Genomic DNA, 21,225 nt, shown 5'->3' with positions numbered 1-21,225 from the left:
CACCCCGCTAGGTCTTAGTGACGCCAGACCATGGCAGATCCCATCTGCCTGCTTGGAGAGCCCCAGGACAGTTAGAGATGCCCACCTGGGGTCACCCCAGTCTTTACTTTGTCATATGAGTCTTGCTGGTAGAGCAGCTCGGCGCTGCTTCCAGCTGGCCGTCAGGCTGAGGTGTGATGGTGCCCGCTCAGACTTGCGTACCCTTGTCTGGACTCTGCCTTCCTCGGTGCACAGCAGTGCCTGGACCCGTTGCAGTGCCTCCGTCTACAGCTCTAGCGCGTCTGGCACATCGGGTCACTGCGTCTCACCTCCCCACGTTGGCGAGTGCCCCGTGGGGTCTGCGGTACGGGACGGTGTCGGGGTTTCCACATACATCAAGCGAGGTTTGCTTGGTGCCTCAGTTTCCCTCCATGTGCTGTTGCTTATCCGAACATCAAAACCTGGCTTGGTGCGAGATGGAGCGGCACAACCTGCCAGGCGCATCCTGGCTTGCGGAGGTGAATTAGGTGATGGAGGTGCCCACTGGTAAATGCAGTGCTTGGTGTGAGAGGTGCAGGATCAGGACCACAACTAAAGTGTGTGTGAGGGACAGGGGGAAGATGTTTGGCTGGGCCATATGGGGAGCTCTGCCCTAGAATAGAATAGAATAGAATAGAATAGAATAGAATAGAATAGAATAGAATAGAATAGAATATTTCAGTTGGAAGGGACCTACAGTGATCATCTAGTCCAACTGATGGGGCAGCATCCTGCCCACTGCCCCACACGCAGCAGGGTTTGTGCTGTGCTCACGGCCGGTGATGTCCCACATCTGTGTCTCTACAGGGCTGTTGGGAGCATGATGCCGGTGAGATGTGAGCGGTGCGCGCTCTGGGTGTGCTTCCCTCGCACAGCAGTAATTAATATCTACTTTAAGCTTTCACCCGTCACGTCCTCCCCTTCCCCCACAGCAGTCTGGAGTTAATATTGGAAAAGTCAGTTAAACAGTTAATGTTTAGGCCCTGGTTATTAGGCTCTTGCACATTTCCAGCAAAGGGAGCAGAGTTGCATTTTAATGGAAAACTTTCATGCTCAGTCAAGTTGCAAAAATTTATTTGCGCAGAAGTCATTTTCTTTTAACAAGTTTTCACCCTAATTCCCTTCCCCCAAATCTGAATTTAATGGTATTTATATGGGAAATGGATTTATTAAGTTTTAATGATGCTATAACGTTGCCCTTACTTAATAGAAGGGGCACGCTGCAGGCAAGCGGCCATGTGGTGGTGGGCTGGGAGAAGCACCGATGGCCGCCAGTGGGCTGGGGAGTCTTGTTGCTTTGGGCTTGATCTAAAGTCAGTGTAGCTGAGAGCGGCGATGCCAGGCTTTTCTCAGACCTGTGCAGGATCAGTCCCAGGCTGTTGCGAGGGCTGGGGCTGCGGGGCTGAGCCTTGCCTCCTGCTGCCGATTCCTCCTCATCTTCCTCTGTGGCTCCTGGTGAGATGTGACGCTACCTGTGTCCACCACGACTGTCCCCAAGAGGAGCAACCAAAGGAGGGTCTTCACTTTGTCAGCTGCTCTGTCCCGTGTCCCCGTGCCAAGAGAGCCGGCATCAGCGGGGCGATGGGGACCCCGAGGACCTTACGCTCCCCGCTGGCATCGCTGCCTTGGGGGCTGAGTGTTTCTGAGCTTGCAGTGGTTTATTTTAAGATGGAAATTATCTGCTGTCGAGGAGCAGCTGTGGAGGAGAGCACGTCCCCACCGCTCCCGCCCTGCCGGTGCATCCTTGCACGGGGGGGGATCAGAAAAAGACCCTCCCAAGGGCACTCACGGCCACTTAACCCATCGAATAGCTCCTCTCGGGGCAGGTGGAGGAATGTGGCTGTCGACGGCGGGATATGCAGTGCCGTCGGCTCCCGCCATCGCGCCCACTGCCCATCGGCTTCGGGGAGGGCTGGGAGAGTGACCCCGTGGGGGAGCGGCCCAGGAGGAGGTGGGGGGGGCTCTCCCCGGCCCCCAGCCCCTATTAAAATGTTAGACACAGACCTCCAAGTCAAAAGGCAGGGCGACAGACGGCCCTTTCACAGGGCCTGCTGCTCCCCACAAAAGGGGGGTTTCCAGGGGAGGGGGGCAGGAATGCGGGCTGCGGCCGGAGGGCAGAGCCGCCACCATTGTCCCCGCTCCCTCGGCGAGGGCGTCATGTTGACACAAGGATTTCTGCCGGCAAAAGGTATCGGAGGCAGAGTCTTCCCTCCCTCCCTCGCCGTTTCCTTGGTTAAACTCGGCAGCAACAGAAATCCCGGGATACAGATCCCAGGAGCAGATACCCGTCGGCTTGGAGGTGCTTTACGTCCCTCCGGCCATGGTTTCCAAGGGGGCGAGGTTTTTGTTGCTAGTAACTATTTTCGGGAGCTTAGCTTTGCTGGCAAAGAGAAACCAGCAGTTTCATGGCTGTGAGTTTGGGGGGAGCTGGATCCATCACTGTCCGGCCGTTGCCGTCTTTGCCCGCTCACCGTCTCACCGAAACAGCCCCGGCGCAAATTGCTCTGGCTTTCGGTAGGGTTTGTGCCGCAGGGGTACCCGTGTGCTCTGCAAAACCCCTCTCTCCTCCTGTTTATAAATATCGGAGCTAAATATAGCTTGTTTAAACTCTTGGTGGCTGTTCAGATCCTAATCTCGGGTTTTATGTTCAGGATTAGAAGAGCGGGATGGTGGGGTCACGCGTGTCCCGGGTGGGAGTTTTCCATATTTGGTTCTCAGGCAGCGCGGTGTTTAGCCAAAACTTGGTTTGAGAGGGAAAAGGAAAAAAAATAAGAGAGTTCATCATCGCTTAGTGAGATGATGACACTGGCACTGCGTGCGTGCCAGAGCTCCCAGGAGCAAGGCAGCGTGAATTTGCCCTGCACAGGCAGCGCTGTATCCAGAGCGGGTGAAAATGGGCATTTATCCCAAAAGGGATGGGGAAGGGAGAGTGGCCTTGGGCACCAGCAGTGCTGGGCTGGCAGGTGGCCTGGGGAAGTGGAAATTCCTCATCTCCCCCAAATTCCGACTGTCTCTTTCCGCTGCCTTAAAGAATAAAACATTTTTAAGGGAAAACATTTACCAACGAAAAATCAAAACAGGGAGCAGTTGCAGCGGGTGCTCTCGAATGCCACAGCTGCTGGGCAGCACCGTGGAGGAAAAGAAGAGCCGGGTAACTTAGTGGTGTGTAACAGGCACACCAGTCACCAGTGTGAGCACTTGCTGAGGACCTGCCCCAGGACACTCGCCCCTGCCCTGCGGGTGGGCGGTGGGACCATTTGCCAGCCTCAGCCCAGGTTGTGTTCCCTGGGGATCATCCGCTGGAATTGCATCCTTCATGGTTGCCCCTTAAATGGACTCCTCCAAGAGAAGGAGCGGGGACTGGGATGAGTGGGGAGAGCAGAGCTCAGCGCAGGGCAGCCCGCTCCCACAAACGACGGGGCTGTGCGGATTTACACCGGCAGAGGATATGAAAAACATCAACTGGGGAAAAAAAAAAATATTTCATAGCAGCCATTGTTGAGGGTGGGAATGAGGCAAGTTTTGTCTTGGTCTCTTCCTTCGACATCTTTCATGTTTATTGTGAATGAAGCTCCATTGAAAGGCAGCTCCTTCCCAGGTAGCTGGTTACCACCCAGTGAATAGCCTGGCCACTTTGCTTAGTAATGGGATTATATTGTTTTTCATTACAATGGGAACTTTGATTCCCAAACTGTCCTGACTAATGTCTGCTTAAGAAACAAAGCCATTTTTTTGCCCTCTCCCCTTCACGCTGGTAGGAGGAACAGGGCTCCAGCACGTTTTTCCCCACTCCTGTCCATGAGTATATCCAGCTTTGGGAATTCCTCTAGTTTCTCTCCAGATGAAAGTCTGGGTCTTAAAATCTCAATTAGATGGCTTGGGCTAGGTCAAAAATGAAATGGAACAAAAAAAACACATCAAAGACTTTGGATTGCAGTTTGCTTTTTTTAATTAAACAAGACTGGAGATCTGCTCTTGCTTTATTAACCTGATGTCACTCGAAGTAACCTGCTGCTTTGCCAACCACCCTCCCTGTGTGAAACTCTGTTTTTTTCCCAGGCTGGTGTCCCAGAGTGTTTAATAAAGCAGGGCCTGGATGGGACTTCATAAAAAACCACCGGTTTGGTCTAGTGCTGGTTTTTGGTGCTGGGAGCCGCGTCACGGCTGCCGGAGGTGTTGGTGGGGCCATGCCGGCGCCGGGGGAGCGCGGCAGGGCCGGCGGGAGCTTTGGGGTGTATCGCCCGGTCGGGATGCCCCATGTGGATGAGGGGGAGCTGGGCGGCTCTGCCTTGGCTCTCCTGCGAGCCGTGGCGAAGCCTTTGGTTTCTTAACGGACGCGTGTGCCAGAAGCCACAGAGCGAAGCTGCAGGTGAGGCGCGGTGAGCCCGGCTGTGCCCACTGCTGGGAGGGGGCTCAAGCAGCCCCTGCCAGCCCCTGGCTGCCAGGGCAGGAGAGAGCATCCACGGCCCCACATGCCCCAGGGAGGTCGGGGCAGCATCCAAAAGTGTTCCTCATTTCCCTGCACCCATCTTCTTTCTGCCGGCTCCAGGGATACCGTGCCACCCCGAGCAGGGTGGCGATGCCGGGGCAGGAACTGAGCAGGAGATGGGACCAGAGCACAGGGTGCTGAGCTCTGCTTTCCCAGTGGGACCATTTTCCAGGCCTGTCTGCCTTCCTCTGGCTCCGGAGTGTGCTCCCGTGCGCGGTGGGGTGTTTCCGAGGCGGGCTGATGCTGCTGGGAAGCCATGCCGTAGACAGTTGTACTCACCTGTGGTCCCTGATGATGCTCCGTGCAGGAACATGGGAGGCGGTCGTGGGGAGGCAATGGAAAAAAGATGGAATAGGGAGATGGAGTAAGAAGCAGATCCCTTCTCTCAGTGACACGGAGACATATCCCAGAGCACCAGCCCTTTCGCTGGTTGGATTGGAGCTGGGGGAGATCAGGGTCCCCCAGGCTGGCACCGGGCAAACGTCTTACGGGGAAGGGTGTAACTTCTGGAGAAAGCTGGGGTGTTGCTTCCAGGCTGTGCCAGGTGGGAAGCACTGGCACGACTGGAAAAGTGACTCCTGTGCGTGGATGCCTGATGGAAAGCAAGCTTAACGCCCAGGGTCTGCAGCTGCTGGGGTTGCGCAGGGGAAGGCGTGAAAGGAGGCAGTTGTGGTTCCTGTTCGTAAGCCCAAGGATGACGGTTACCCCGAGAGGTGTGGGGACGATGGGGTAGGGTCGTGTCACCGCTCCGCAGCTGGGAGCAGCGTGCAGTGGCTGTGGTCCTGTGCGCAGCTAAGGGAGACTCTCCTGCTGGTTATTTCTCCTTCCCTCAGCCGTTGCCAGCAAACACGTGAAATGCAAGTGTCCTGCTCACGTTTGGTCACTTGCTTTGCTCCACGGGGTCCGGACCACGCTGGCACAGGCGTCCGCTGGGTCACGCAGCACGTTTGCTGGTGCAGAGGTCTCTGCGGGTGTGATGGTCCCTCGGTGGGGACCCTCTGCACCACGCAAGGTCACAGTCGTGGTTTCTGAACCACCTCTGTGCTGGAGTGGCTCTGCCGGGGACTCTGGGGCACAGGGAGGGCGGCTCGTCTGGGATGGCTGCTCCGGGCCACGGATACCGCGGAGCAGAGAGCGGCATCCCCCACGGCCCAGCCTGCGCCTGGGGATGGGTGTTGGGGTGGGGGCTGCTCCCCCCGGCGGGGGAGACCCCGCACCCAGTGCCTGGGTTCGCTGTTGCCCCAGAGGCAGCGGGGACTCTCCTGGCCCCATTAGTCTCAAGTACCCCCAAAACGGGGCTTGAATAAAGAACCGAGCCTCTCCTCCTCAGCTTTCCCACGGTGCTCATACCTTGGGGAAAACAACCACGGCCGTTTATGCTTCCAGCAGATGAGGGTGAGGAAGAGGTTACGTGATAGCGCAGATAAGAGGCAGCCTGGACGTGGGGCTAGTGGCTGGGATGGGGCTCCCCGCCAGCCCCCCCGTCCCCTCCTGCAGCGTGGGGCTGCCCCCTGGACCTGTCCCTCCATGGGATGGGGATGGGGGACAGCCCGTGCACGTCTGGTGGCCGTGCTCCAGCTTACACCTGGTTTTCATTTTGCTTGTTAGTTTATTTTGTGCGTTTTAAGCCCGAGGTGGGTTTTACTTCCAGCCCTGCCACGCTTTCAGCCCTTGGGAGGACTGCCCTGGGGCTGGGCAGGAGAGCAGTGGGTGGTGTGAGCGCAGCCGTTCTCAGCTGCGGGGCGATGCAGGCTGAGCCCCCCGCATCCAGGGCATCCCCCATGTACCCAGCACCTCTGAAACACCCCCCCCGGCCCCCGGGCTGCGCTTTTGCAGGGCTGACGCATCCCAAATTTGAACAAAGCCCCCGTGCCGCCATGCGGGAGCCGTGCCGGGGTGGGGTGGGCTGCAGGAGCGCCTGGGTGTCATCTGTGCTGGCTGTGGCAGATGGCAGCTTAGCACAGAAAGGAAAACATTAGTCTTGGGTCAGAGGTCGCAGAAACATCTGCCTCGGGATGCTTTCAGTGCCCGCATTGCTGCGGAGGGACAAAACCTGTTGCTGGTGGGTTGGAGGAAAAGCCTTGCACGCTGCAAGCGGGGAGGGAGCGAACAAAGGGCCGGCAGCGCACGCGCGGAGCCGCACGCACAGAGCACTCGGCGCGGGAGCCACGGGCTGATGGGGGGCCGGGATGGGCCCCCCAACTCTGCCGATGCTGCTCGTGGAGCGAGGGGGTGCTGGAAGCCACGGCGCCCGGGCAAGCGCATGTGTAATGCAAAGCTGGGATAGCGGCGTGGCAGCAGGCAGCAGAGCTTGTTGGCTCTCTGATATTTCTGCGGCTCATTCATGCTTTTGATTATATGATCTGCCGAGCTTTTCTGGAGCCTTGCTGAAATAACTGCAGCGTTGTTTGTAACTCGTTAAGGATGTGCAGCAGACACAACAAATGCACGTGCCCACGCTGAGCAGATCCAGATTTGGCCTGGGCTTGGCGCTGGGAGCGGGGTGGGAATTTGGGGCCGCTGTTCCCGTTCCCAGGCTGTCCCCTAGGACTCGCTGTCTGACCTTGGACAAGGCCTTCTCCATCACCCTTCACATCACCCGTGAATCGTGGCGGAGATTTATGGGTTGGGAGCGCGGTGCATTATTAGTTGCGCCTCCCCCTTCGCAGCAGTTTGTGCTCCAGGAGCGGGTGCTCGCTCGGGGCTGGCGTGGAGGGGGAAGACGCGCCGCAGCCTGGTGTCGTGGGAATCCAGCCCCCAGCCTCTGCCTGACCCCCCGAAACAAAAAGCCACCAGGATGGACGGCAGCCCCAGACGCTCAGGGGGGTGTAAATCAGTGCGTTCACACCTGCAAGGACCACATGCAGCATCCCCATCTGCAGGGATGGGGACCAGCCGCTGCATCGCTGTCCCCTGTCCTGCCTGGTGCTTCGGTGACAGCCCCAGTCCCTTGGTTAGGTCACGTAGAAAATATCCTAGAAGGGAAGATTGTGAGATTGTCCGCCCTGACTTGCTCCTTTGTGCTGGGAGAGGGAGCATCGTGCATTGGAGCAGGGCTTGGCCATCACCGGGGTCAGGATGCCGTCACCCTCTGTCACCGTCTAAAACGGTGGGGTGGGTCGCGGCTGAAGCGTTTGATGCCTCTTCAGCAGGTTAATGACTCAAAGGAAACGTTTCTCAGCTGCGTGCTCAGGGGAGGGAGAGACACGGGTATTTTTAGCCGTTCCTGCCTGGCTTGGGAATGGGGTGTGCGTCACGCGTGGGACTGGGAGCATGGCCATACCGGCCTCTCCAGGGATTTCACGGAGGCTCCACAGGACCCCGGGGAGCTTGGCCACCTTTCACCACCTCGAAGCTGGTTTCTGATGGCACTTCTGAGCTGTTTTGATCCTGGAGCACCCGCCCTGTCCTCTGCCAACACATATATCTATAATTAAAGCATAGCTTTAATGTCTCTTATGCTGATTTCCATAAGCTGCTTGGGGTTTGGTTTGGGTAGCCCTCGCTTGGGAAGTGCCAAAGGAAAAACCACAGGGTGATCTTCACCTGGCTGAGCCCGCAGGGACGTCGCATCCTCCACGTCTGCCCACCTGGGAGCCCTGACGCCACCACCCGCCGGTATGTTTTCCACAGAAAATAAAGCTTAGCTCCCTGGGCTGAGCTTTAGGAGAGGTTTTTAGCCCCTGGAGAAGTAGGTGGATGCATGATGAGGTTGCAGCACGGCTGGGAGCTGAACCTGGCTCCGCTGAATCCAGCCTTTCCAGACCTGGGAGAGCTGAAAAATAACTACGTCTTGGGCTGGCCTTATTCTTCACCTGGTTTTTGATCTCTTGCTTTGCAAGTGAGGCTTGTCTCCAGGCTTTCCTCTGCAGCCGGGACTCTAAAGCCATTGTGGTCGTTGGGCTTTTGAATGCAGCTCCAGAGTCTCTGGCTGTGAGTGAGCTCTGGGACCCACGTGGGGAGGAAACAGCAAAATTCATCCCGTGGCTTCGGTCCGCAGCTGTGCTCTTCCCTGCCTCGTCTCAGACTTGCTCTTGCAAACATGGGCAGGAATAGCATCGTTTCTGTGCAGAAGCGTCTACAGATGATGCAGGAGCGGTGTCGAAGCTGTCGGGTGCGAGGCTGCCCGTGGGCATGTCCCGGGCGCTGCCATATGTGAGCAGAGGAGCGTCCAGCGTCCTTGTTTCGTGCTCTTGCTGAGCAGCAATATCACTATCGTGATAGTGATACCCCTGCCGTCAGAGACCTTTTGCTCTGAAACCTTGAAAAGAAATTGAGATGACTTTGAAACCGTGGAAGGAGTTTGGGAGGGCTCCTCGAGCTGGGAGCTGGCGCGGTGTGTGCAGTGGGTACGCGAGGGCTGTCCCCGTCCCTTGTGGCTGTGATTCGGGAATGGCCGGGCATCCGCAGTGGGTCTGTGCCGCACAGCCCCGCTCTGCGTGATGCAAACTCCTCCGTGGGTTATGGTGGTGACTACTGGATTTTAAGAGTGCCTGTGTCGTATCGCTTTTTTTCTGAAGAGTTACTTCACCAGCACTTCTCAATGGCTGGAAATACCCTCCTTGCAGGGAGAAGAAATGTGATGCCTGAGCGTACCCCGGTTCCGCCTGCCCACGTGTGCCCATCGCTCGGCTCAGCCCTTTCTGGCTGGGGCAGACCCGTGCTGAGCCCTTCCTCAGTGGCTGCCGCACCCTCCTCACTCCTTGAGCTGATTACGTCCATAAACCAGCTCTTAAAACAAACAAATAGAAAGCCATTTAAAAAAACATCTACAAACTCCCTGAAATTTGAGAGGTTTCCTGAAGCAAAAGCCTGGAAAGCACCGGGGCAGCCCAGCCGGGCATGGGGCAGCCCCCAGCCCCCTGTGCCTTCAGGCAGGGGCTCCCCTGCGGCCCAAGGGAGTTCCTCCAATCACTAATTAACCTCCTGGCTAATAACCATGCCCCGGCTCAGGCTGGGCTCTGCTCTGGCTTCCCATCCGTGAGCTCAAACCACCACTTGCCTGTACTGAAATTGGAAACGGTCCGAAAACTAATTGGGTGGGAGGGCTTGCAGCTCTGCGCCCCTCGCCCCGGCCTCATTTAAGCCCCGCAGTGCAGGAACCCCAATCCCAGAGACAGCCCCCCTCCCGGCCACCCGGCTCAACCCGGGATGCAGAGCATCGCCTCTCGGTCCCGGCTGCCACGGCGGCACCGCCGCAAGCCAAAGCCCGCGCCGTGGCGGTTCCCGCGCGCTCGACGGTTCCCCGCGCGCTCGACGGTTCCCGCGCTGCCCCTGGGGCTCTTTGTCCAGCATCCTTTTTTTTTTTTTTTTCTTATTCCTTCTTTTTTTTTTTTTTTTTTTCCGCCTTTTTCTCCCATTGGAGAATCTCATGACGCTTCCCTGTCGGCCAGCCGCCGCGAAAGCCCAGAGGATTGTTTTAAGAAAAAAAGCGTGTGTGGTGCGGGGAGGCGGGGGAGAGCGGTGCTTTTAACAGATGACTGCACACTTGAGCGGTTTGCCGGCGGCGTGCCTGTGCCGGCCGCCGGGCCCCGCACAATGGCCTCTCTCAGGCGGGCCACGGCCCCAGCCCTCGCATTCCCCCGCACGGGGCCACGGCGCAGCCACCCAGAAGCGCCGTCGCCCCACGGCCGCGGCGCCCCGGGCTCAGAGCCGCCGGCGAGCCGGGCATCGGCTGCGGGCGCCGGCAGCTGCTCTGCCTCATTAGGATGCACACCTGCTCCCCGCCGCCCTTTGTGTGCCGAGCAGATGCCCTGATTTATTATTATACACATTTTCTTTTTCATTTGGCCTGGATAATGCCGTCTCATTAACTCAAAATGTCTCCGAATCCTGACAAATTCTCACACAATCCCCAACAATGAAATCAGAATTGGGTTAAAAAAAAAAAAAAAAAGGAGGAGAAGAGGAGAGGGGAAGCGGGACTGAAACGTGGTCCTGCTGCCGGCACGGCGCGGCAAAGCACGGTGGCTCCGGGTTGGGGCCGGCTGAGGGTGGGGGTTTGCTGGCTGCGCTTCACCAGAGAAGCCCCATGTTCTTGTTTTGGGGTTTGCAGGCTGGTGGGGTTTGCAGGTGAGTGTTCTGCTCCGCAGCCGTGGGGCTGCAGCGTTCCCCAGGACCCTTCTCGCTCATCCCAGGGGGGCTGCCTGCTGCGGGAGCCTTGGAGGCCATGCGTGAGGCTCGGGGACGCAAGGTCCCGCCAGCTCAGGTGGCAACGGGTGCGAGCACGTGGCGGGTGCCCTGAGCCCCGACCTGCCAAAGCACAGCGGGGACCACAGTCCCCCAGTGCCTGGGTGCTGTCGTCTTCCCCAGCCGTCACCTCCAGCGGTGGTTGCCTTACCCCAAGCTCGCAGCAATGCGTGCAACCGCCCCCAGATTTATTTCTGCTGTCAAGGCTTCTCATAGCAGCCGGCGTGCCCCGCTCTGCTGCGGTGGCATTGCCATCATGGTGTGGGACAGCAGCGTGCCAGCGTCGTCTCGCTTCTCCCATGGATGCTACTCGCGACGGCTGCTCGGTGCAGCCCAGCCAGGGCAGAAAATCCCCCTTTGGAAGCAGTGTAATGTGAGCAGAGCTGGTTGGGGACAAAACACGTGGCATCTCATGTTGCAGACTTGATAGAAGAGATGCCGTGTGGGAGGGTTTGCGCTGGGGAGGTGCTGAAGGGCCTCGTCTCCGGGATCTTCGTTTGCTGTCAGGTGCCCTCGGTCTCTGTGTGCACAGCTTTGCTCTGTCCTCCCTTTCCCAGGGGGAAGCTTCCCGCTCTGCAGGGTCCTGTGCCAGCCTCGCTGGGATAGCCGGCGGGATTTGCCCTTGCGGCATGTCCCTGTCGCCTGCCCCGGTCCTGCAGCAGGCAGTTGCTCCAGCCCTGTCGACCAACGGTGACAGATGGTTGAGCCGGTGGCCGCGTCGGGGGACCTTTTCTCAGGGCCCCCATGGAGAGGGACGCGGCAGCCGGGGCCACTCGTCCCTCCTTCCACAGGGTTTGTCTTTGGGGAAGATCTCAGCTGGCTGCAAGGAGCAGAAATGTGTCCCACCTGCTACCAGCCGATGCTGAGCCTGTGTTTCATCGTGTTTGAGTGATTTCTTAGGATGGAGGGAGGATGAAAATCTCCCTGGTGGAGCAGGGACCCCGGGACGGGCAGGGGCACAGGGCTATCCCCGTGCTGCTTGCGGCCCGACGGGCCACTGCGGGTTTTCCTCTTCCTTGGGGTCTGTGGGTGCCCTGGGGTGGGTGCGGGTATGGGGGTCCCCATCCTGGCTCCACCACGTCCCCCCTTGTGCCTTGGTTTCCTCTTCAGCAAGGCGGGGGGGGGGGGGGCAAAAAAAGCACATTGCGATGAGAAGCATCTCAGACGTCAGCGCCGAAGGCTGCGGTTTTGCAAGTCGGTGCAGGCCCCTCGATGGGGGACGCCTTTGTTCCCGGCGCCTCTTTCATCTTCCTCTTCTCAGCCCGGCGCGGCCAGGGCAGAGCCTTGCAATTGCCAAACCCGACGTGCCGGGATGCGGAGCGGGGTCAGGCCCGGGGAGGTGTTCCCGGAGCTGGTCCCTGGGGCAGCCGGGTGTCCCCCAGCCCCTCGGGACCGATCCTGCTGACGCTGACGGCGTGTCTCGCCCCTGCCAGGTGTAGCGGTGCCTACGTGGGCGAGCGGTGCCAGCTGCCCAACCCCTGCCTGAGCTCCCCTTGCAAAAACGCCGGCACCTGCATCCCGGTGGTGCGCGGGCAGCACCGTGGACTACACCTGCGTCTGCCGCCTGGGCTTCACCGACGAGCTCTGCCTGACACCCCGCGACAACGTCTGCCTCAGCAACCCCTGCCGCAACGGGGGTACCTGCGACCTGCTGACGCTCAGCGAGTACAAGTGCCGCTGCCCGCCGGGGGTGGTCAGGTGAGGCGGTGATGCCGCGCGGTGTGGGGACACGGTGACCCGGCTCGGGGGGGAGAGGGACAGCTTGTGTGTGACGGGTTGCTCCTGGAAAACTCCCATGGATGGAGAAGGGCGCTGCCTCTGATTTCGGCTTCCTCCGGTGCTGGGGGAAAGGTGGGGGGGGGACGGTCTGCGAACCCGAGTCGGGGCTTGGGAGGGTCTCTGGCTGAGCGAGCTGCAAGCCTCCTGCACGGGTAAGGGTTTTACGGGGGGTAGAGGTGGGGGGGAATTAGTTGCAAGCCCTGTGAACGCAGTCCCAGAGCCGGCTCTGCACCCCAGTGCAAAGATAGCTCCCACCAGTTTGCATCCTCATCCTCCTTCCCTGCCCTCCCCAGGCAAAACCTGCCAGCAGGCCGACCCCTGCGCCTCCAACCCCTGCGCCAACGGGGGCCAGTGCGTCCCCTTCGAAGCCCACTACATCTGCCGGTGCACCGCCGGCTTCCACGGGGCCAACTGCAAGCAGGACGTGAACGAGTGCAACATCTCGCCGCCCGTCTGCAAGAACGGCGGGAGCTGCACCAACGAGGTGGGCACCTACCAGTGCTCCTGCAAGCCGGCGTACACCGGGCAGAACTGCGAGCATCTCTACGTGCCCTGCAACCCCTCGCCCTGCCAGAACGGAGGGACGTGCCGCCAGATCGGAGACACCACCTATGACTGCACGTGCCTGCCAGGTAGGGGCTGCCTCCGAGGCAGGGGACGGGGATAGAGGACCCTCTTGCAGCCCCTTGGGCCCCCCCCTAAACAAGCAGTGCCCGATCTTCCCCCGAGTTATGGCTCTGGGAGGGACAAAAACGAGCGGCTGTGGGCTCGCTGTGCTGCATGCGTTTGGGAAGACGTTGGGCAACGATGTCTGAAGAGGAGAGGTCATCTGGGGGCTTTTTATACTTGGTGATTCACCAGAATAGCTCTTCCAAAGAAGTGTTTCAGCAGAGGCCCCTGTGCGGATGCTCATATTCCAGAATAAGAGTGCCTTTTTCCGCTTTAGCTTAATCCACTTCCAGAATGGAATAATTAGCCCGGAATAGCTATTTTGGAAAGTTTCCGAGTGCGAACAGAGTTGGGAAAGGGAGACCCTCTCCGTGCTCACTGCTGCTCCCTCCGGCAAGTGCCGGAGCAGCTGAGCTGAACTAGAGCTTCTGAAATGAAGGGCTCTTGCAGGAGGGGGCCTGGCAGGGGCTGTCCCAGGACCTCAGCACCTTCTACAGGAGATCAGCGCCCTATACAGGAGCTCAGCACCCTGCAAGGGAGCTTGGCACCCTACATGCCAGAGGAAAGAAAAGCGGCTGTGAAAGGGCCCCCCTGACCCCGGCAAGCCCTTTCGCTTCTGCCATCGAGCAGTGGTCTGCAGCGCGGTCGGGGCAGGGAGCGGAAGGGGACGAGCGTGGCCCCACGCTTCCCCCCATCCCCGCGCCGGCTGAAGAAATGAAATAATGGGGTTTCCTGCCAGCGGGTGGCCAGTACAGCCCAGAACCATGCTGCACCCAGGGCAGACCAGGCTGTGTTTGCCAGAGGGCGAGTGCTGTTTCTGACCTGAGCCAGCCACGCTGGCCGGCTGTGGCAGACGCGGAGGGGAAGCATCCAGCCTCTTCCTTGGAAGGAAGCTGTGGGCAGTGCTAAGCTGCCTGAGAAGTCTCTCGTGGGATTGCTTTCATCTCCTCTGGTCGCCCGTAGCCCCGCAGGGACTGGGGCAGGACGAGGGGTAGGCGGCTTCTCTGCTCTGCACCCTGGGCATTACCGCAGGGAGCTCCAGCCTCCCTCCGCCGTAGCTCCTGCCCCCCCGCCGCTGGGGACGTGGCATCGGGGTGGGGATGGGATCTCCCAGCCAGCACAGACGTACCCGCAACCTGCTGCCAGCCCAGGGAAGATGCACGATCCCTGTGGGGCAGGATGGGGGAATCTCGCCTTGATCTCTGACACAGGCTCAGAGGTTCAATCCCCTTCCCAAAGCTTCTGGCTGCAATAACTCAGGAGACTCGTTAACCATCCAAAATACACAGGGCCCTGCAGGATCTCCTGCATCCCCTCCATGCCTGCTCCTCCAGGCTGGAGCAAAGCTGCTGTCCTTAGGGGCAGCGAGGCGTTGGGGCTGACCGGGCGAGCAGCGCCGGGGAAGGAAGCCTTTCCTTCTGGGATGAGCCGGTGCGGCTGGGAGCTCCCAGGGGCGATGCTCCACGGGAGCAGCTCTGAGCCCTGGCAGGGCAGAACAGCATTGCCACAGGGACGGGCAGGTGGAGGGGGCAGGAGGAGCAGCGCTGGCCCTGCCCTGCCGTTCTGCTGACGAGGCACTTTCCCCAGAGCAGCCCAAGCGTCGGGCACGTCGGGGTGAGGTATGGCCTTGGGGGAGCATCCCTGCTGCGGAGGGGGGATCGGTGCTTTCACACCCAGCTGCGGCTTCGTGGGCTGCTTCCAGAAGATTTGCATGCTGCACGAGCTGGTTCACCTCCCGCGGGGTGGCACGGCACGGCCCCTGCTCCGGGGGGGGGGACAAGGGGGTCCCTCGGCAGCTCCGCCATCCCGCATGGCTCGCTGCAGGAGCTGCATCGGCTTCGGGCGGAGGCAGGAGGGACCGGGGGCTGTTTCTCATGATAAGAGGGTGATTGATACGCTGGTATGCAGCGCAGCAGACCTGAAACAATGTCCGCTTTTCATTCCTGGAGAGGCCTGGCCGTACCGGGTTTCTTCAAGTTAAACTAATCTCGGCTGTTTTATCATGCCATCGCTGTAGAATGTAACCCTGAGTTTGAAGTAATTGCAGTACTAATTACTCATTCGGATGGTTCAAAATGAGTTAATCCTGGTATCTAGGACATTGCCAGTTATTGCTGTTCAGTCTCAGCCCAGCTGCTTAAAAATGAGGCACAAATCAAAGTTATCTTCTTTGGACTCCTACCAGCAATCGTAAATAGCTGTTGCTGCTCCTCTTGTGATGGGGCTGAGGCTATGGGGGAGAGGAAAACATGGTCTTTTGGAGAGGGAGAGAGGGGAAAACCCCCAGTTGGGCCAGGGTCTGGGGTCCCACAGACGATGAACCTGGGTACCCAGTCCCTTCCCATGGAGGCAGAGGTGACGTAGTGAGCTGCCTGGGCGGGGGAGCAGCCTGGTCTGGACCTGCAGAATGCCTTGGGGAGTTTGGGGGAGCTGCAGGTGCACGCCGGCACCGCGGGGAGCTGCCGCGGGCTGGCATTGCCATCCCGACCCCGAGCGCCTGGGCGGGCTGGGAAGGCTGACGCCTGACGGCGGCTGGGTCGGGGGCTTTGGGGTCTTAGAGTAAATGCAGCTCTTAACCCAAGGGGCTGTTAGAGGAGGATGGGGTGGCTTGGCAGATGCCCGTAGAAGGGCTGGGCCGTTTGATTTCTGCTGCAGATGCCGCAGGGAGAGGCCAGGGGCGGCGCGGTTTCCATGCGTGCCGCGCTATTAGGTGGAGGCGATAAGATAAACCCGAGCAGCCGGGCTCACGGCGCGAGAGGTGGGCTGGGATTAGCGCAGCGCGGCGTGGGGCGGTGGTTCCCCCTGCCAGGGACTTGGATCCCCCTCCGGGGAAAGCGCTGCTGCTGAGGCTCTTTACATGTGAAATTAAAAGCCGGTGAGTCAGCACCGGGTGCCGCAAGCCTTTGTGGGAGCAGCCCCGGTTCATCCTGGCTTGCCGTGGAGCCGGATCCTCCGACGCTCGGGGCGAGCGTCTCCAGAGCCGGGGGCTTTAGCAGGTGAGCCCCACGCCGGGGACGTCCCGTCTGCCCTGCGTGGAGGAAGCCGCCACCAGGCTCCGGCGATGGTGCCCTGGCAGGGAAACCTGCGCGGCAGAACCAAACCCCGGCAGAGGCGGGACGGGGCTGGGGATGAAACTGGGCGGCTGGGCTGGGAGCAGCTGGTGCACGCTCGGCACCCGATAACAAGCAACCTGCCATCGGCGAGGGGCTGAGGCGGTGGCACGGCCGGTTGGTCAGTTGGCATCATGGCAGATGTCACCTCTGCGCAGGGTTTACGGGCCAGAACTGTGAGGAGAACATCAATGACTGTCCAGGCAACAACTGCAAGAATGGTGGCACCTGCGTGGACGGCGTCAACACCTACAACTGCCAGTGCCCACCCGAGTGGACAGGTAACGCCGCTGCCGACAGCAGGGGTGGCACGGGGCTGGGCTGGGAGGATGGATCCTTCCCCGGGACATGCTGGGGACCGGGTGGGGAGAGCCGTCCTGCTTTGCAGCGATGCTCGTGGAGCCTGCGGGAGCTGGGCAGCGCCAGCCTCATGCAGGTGCCCTTGTCCCCTGGCAGGTCAGTACTGCACCGAGGACGTGGACGAGTGCCAGCTGATGCCCAACGCCTGCCAGAATGGGGGCACCTGTCACAACAACCACGGCGGCTACAACTGCGTCTGCGTCAACGGCTGGACGGGCGAGGACTGCAGCGAGAACATCGATGACTGCGCCATGGCCGCCTGCTTCCACGGGGCCACCTGCCACGACCGGGTAGCCTCCTTCTACTGCGAGTGCCCCCACGGCCGCACAGGTGAGGTCCTGTCCCATCTTGCCCCCCGCTCGCAGTGCGGGGTGGCAGCTCCCTGCATGTCCCCTGGCTCCTAGCTGAGGTCTTGGTGCGTGATGACTTACGCGCCCATCGCCCTTGACGTGCACCTGCCTTTTGCTGCCCAGGTTTGCTGTGCCACCTCGATGACGCCTGCATCAGCAACCCCTGCAACGAGGGCTCCAACTGCGACACCAACCCTGTCAACGGCAAAGCCATCTGCACGTGTCCTTCGGGGTACATGGGGCCAGCCTGCAACCAGGACGTGGACGAGTGCTCGCTGGGTGAGCGCTGGGGCTGAGCTCGTGCGGGTGGCAGAGGAGCAGCTGGGCAAAGCGCCGGTGCAGCCGGGAGCTTGCGTGCAGCCGGGATCGTGTCCTGTGAGCCACGCTTGTGTGTTGCAGGAGCCAACCCTTGCGAGCATGCGGGGAAATGCATCAACACCCAGGGGTCCTTCCAGTGCCAGTGTCTGCAGGGCTACTCGGGCCCTCGCTGCGAGATTGACGTCAACGAGTGCCTCTCCAACCCCTGCCAGAATGATGCCACCTGCCTGGACCAGATTGGGGAGTTCCAGTGCATCTGCATGCCTGGTGGGTGGGCAGCCCTGCGGACCCCTGCCCTGGTGCTGGGTGACGGGAGGGCTCCGGGTGCCCCTGAGCTTCAGCTCGGTGTCAGTTTGGGTCAGGAGCCGTGGGAGGCTCGTGTGCCTGGGGACAGCACTGAAAAGAAAGAGCCTGGTAAAGATCGCACGGTCTCCTGCAGCAGTGGGGGGACAGGAGGTGAGAGTTGGGCACCATCAGCCCTGCTCTGGACTCGTCCTCTTGCCGACCTTGCTGGCTTGGATCAAGCCAAGGGCGGGGAGATCCGGGGTAGACAACCACGGAGCAGCCTGTGCATCAGGTCCTACTACCTGTAGCACAGCTCCTGAGCTGCCTTTATAAAGACAGGGGGGACCAAACGTGCCCTGGCATAACCTGCCCATCCTGCTCGTTGTGCCAGCTCCGTGCTGTGGCGCTGACAGTGTGCCGGGTCTCTCCACAGGTTACGAGGGGGTTTACTGCGAGATCAACACGGACGAGTGTGCCAGCAGCCCCTGCCTGCACAACGGCGACTGCCTCGACAAGATCAACGAATTCCACTGCGAGTGCCCCACTGGTACGTGGCATCTGTCCCACTGCCATCGCGGCAGAAACAAAGCCATGATGCATCCCAGCTTGAGCCGGGAAGGAGCCGAAAATGGGCTCCTTAAATTTTGGAGCCCCCCAAAATGGGGAGAGTGCGCTGAGCACCTCTCGGTGCTTTTGGTGGGGGGTTCCCCCATTGCGGTGAGGGGCTGAGCTCCGCACAGGCAATGCTGCTCCAGGTCCGGCCCATGGGAGAGGGGAAGGAGGATTAAACCCCACGGCTTTGCACTTGAAAAGGCCCCTCTTTGGGAAGGAGAGCCGGGGGCCGGGGGGGCCGCACCAGCAGCTTTGAATGCGGTGTCAAAGTCACGGGGTGGAGCGGAGAATGGGGAGACGGTTAATCTGTGAAAGGAGGTTTTGAAGTTCAGAGACTTTGCTCCTCTAGAGATGTAAATAAGATGCTCTCAATGGCGGGTCGCAGCCCCGCATTCAGGGCCCCCAGCAGCCATCCCCATGGAAACCCGGCGCCCCGGCCGGGACGCGGGGGGCCCGGTGGGATCTGCCCGGCGGCGGGGGGAGGCTGGTGGGTCCAGTCGCTGCGCGGGGACGTGACTTCTCCCTCCGTTCCAGGCTTCAACGGGCACCTGTGCCAGTTCGACATCGACGAATGCGCCAGCACCCCCTGCAAGAACGGTGCCAAGTGCGTGGACGGTCCCAACACCTACAGCTGCGAGTGCACGGAAGGTGAGGGGTCCCCACGTACCGGGGGGCTCCAGGGGTCCCAACCCACCGGCCACGAACAACCCAACTTCTGCCCCGTGATGTGCCATAAAACCACGTTGCCAAATTATGAACAAGTGCCCGCCTCCCCACGCACCTGCCTCGGGGGGGTGTCTCCGAACCCCCCTGGCAGCGGGGTCGGTCCCTGCCGATGTGACTCCCATGGGGCAGGACTGTCCCTTTCCCAGGCGTCAGCGGAGCGAGTCGAGCCCTGCTGCCCGCCGGGCCCGGAGCCGGGCATAACGAGCCCAGCGCTCATTAGGTGTGGCCCCGCAGCAGCCGTCCCACCGTGCTCCCTGCCTCGGCGGCGGGCGGCAGCGAGGGGGAAGGCAGGAAGGAAGGAATAAAGCTGCCTCTATGGGGACGCAAGGTGCAGGGCTGCGGGGGCTCGCCGACCGAAACCCAAGGAGCGGTTGCACAAAATGATGACTTGAGCCCTGGTGGCAAACAGTGGCTCTTTTGTGGAGCAGCTCCCGCCAGAAATCTTCCAGCTGAATGGCCTCTAATTAGTGTCTTGCTAATGCCAAGCCCCGATGAAAAGCTGCTATGTGGGCTTGGCGGGGTCTAGTCAAAGCTGTACTTTGTCCTCAGCTCTCCACCCCCAAACCCGGCGGGGAGGGAGCTGGCCAGGAGAATAGGATCTGCCGGGGGGGTTATTATTCGGGGGTGCCTGTGGCCGGCCCCCCCGCACGCTCCGGGACGAGCCGCGGGCGAGCGCGGGGCCCCGCTCCTGAGCCGAGGCGGCTTAATGCAGGTCATTGTGCGCCCCGGGACAAAGCCCGCAAGCCGGGGTCTGACCAGCCCTGCCGCCGGCGTGCCAGGGTGCTCCCTTGCCTGCACCCCGTTCCCGGGGGTCCCGGGGCTCGTGGTGGGGTTAGGTGGGCAGGTCAGGTCACCCCGGTGCACTGCCTCACACCTGGCCGGGGTGGGAAGGAGTGTCCCCTGTCCCGACGCCGCATTCTCCATCCTCACCCCATGTCCCCCATGCCGACCCTGTGTCCCTCCCGCTGGTGGCAGGTTTCTCGGGTGCTCACTGTGAGATCGACATCGATGAGTGCGACCCCGACCCGTGCCACTACGGGACCTGCAAGGACAGCATCGCCGCCTTCACCTGCCTCTGCCAGCCCGGCTACACGGGCCACCGCTGCGACATCAACATCAACGAGTGCCAGAGCCAGCCCTGCAAAAATGGAGGGACCTGCCAGGACAGGAACAACGCCTACAACTGCCTCTGCCTCAAAGGGACCACGGGTGAGCGGGAGAAACCCCCCGGGGGCTCCACGCAGGTCGGCCGTGCCGGTGCGGCACCCCGTTCCCGTCCCCATCCCCGGGCGGGTTGGCACTGGGCCACCGCCATCAGCCAGCCCGGTGCCGGCGCCGGCCTGGGGTGTCTTCGGTGAGGGCGAGTTCTCCCGGTTTGGTGCCCGGCTTTCGCAGGAACCGCGCCCCAGCCGGGAGCCGGGGAGCCGCTGGTGGTGGAGGCACTTTGTTGTGGAGCGGCGGCAGCAGTCAGTGCCGGCGGGCTTCGTTTTGCCGCGTCAGCGGGGCCGGGGACCCCCTTAACGGCACCACTCTCCTCCCCAGGTCCCAACTGCGAGATCAACCTGGACGACTGCGCCAGCAACCCCTGCGACTACGGCAAGTGCATCGACAAGATCAACGGCTACGAGTGCACCTGCGAGACGGGGTACACAGGTGAGAGCAGGGCACGGCGGCCACCGTGGCACCCTGGGGACCTGGTCCGGATCCAGCCTGGCGCCGGGGAGCCCCGGGATGTCCCCTGTGCCCGCGGCAGTGCGGGGATGCCTGCAGCTGGTGGTGCCCCGCGCAGCCCGGGCGAGGATGCAGCGAGGAGGGGAGATGCTGCCATCCCGCTCGCCGGAGGTTTTGCACCCTCCAGTGCTCCTGCTTGTTCAGGAGGGTGACCCTGGCTCTAGGCCGAAATCAAAGGGGTGTCTGGTGCCGCGAATTCGACTCCTGCTGCGCCCACTCCCATGGGTATCAGGTTGCCGCCTTGTCCGACTGGTTTGTTTGATCGCTGCTGGAAATGGCGGAGGGCTTTAATGGGAGCAGCCCCCACCTCTCCCCACTCGCGCGGCCCCTTGTCCTCCCGCTCGCCGGGAGCCACAATAAAGCCTGGCTTTGTCAGCCGCGGCAGGTAGGGTTACAGGCTGAAACTGGCTCCCTTCGTTATTCCCTCCTGGACCAGACGAGCCCAGGGCACAGCCTCTTCCCAGTCATGTTTAATTAAGCCAGGTGGGCGATGCAGGGTGTGAAGTCACCCTACCCGGAGAGCAGCCCGCTCCTACGCAGGCGGCACACGTGTGGCTGGAGATTTGAGCCTCCGGCAGCCGTTCCCCCG

The 21,225-nt window shown here is 60.9% G+C and overlaps 1 protein-coding gene across 1 annotated transcript in view; it reads left to right on the top strand.

Annotated features, from left to right (window-relative positions):
- NOTCH1 (notch receptor 1) overlaps positions 1–21,225 on the top strand; it is a 44,892-nt gene that overhangs the window by 7,610 nt on the left and 16,057 nt on the right. Inside the window, 11 exon segments of the mRNA XM_052814881.1 lie at positions 12,130–12,226; positions 12,228–12,402; positions 12,769–13,107; positions 16,413–16,535; positions 16,711–16,944; positions 17,088–17,243; positions 17,364–17,549; positions 18,001–18,114; positions 18,714–18,827; positions 19,881–20,114; positions 20,448–20,558. Of these exon segments, the coding sequence (XP_052670841.1) occupies positions 12,130–12,226; positions 12,228–12,402; positions 12,769–13,107; positions 16,413–16,535; positions 16,711–16,944; positions 17,088–17,243; positions 17,364–17,549; positions 18,001–18,114; positions 18,714–18,827; positions 19,881–20,114; positions 20,448–20,558 (1,883 nt within the window).

Source organism: Harpia harpyja, chromosome 19 (assembly GCF_026419915.1).
Source record: "Harpia harpyja isolate bHarHar1 chromosome 19, bHarHar1 primary haplotype, whole genome shotgun sequence".
NCBI lineage: Eukaryota > Metazoa > Chordata > Aves > Accipitriformes > Accipitridae > Harpia > Harpia harpyja.
The sequence above is the reverse complement of the archived record's forward strand: the minus strand, read 5'-3'. Positions and strand labels throughout refer to the sequence as shown.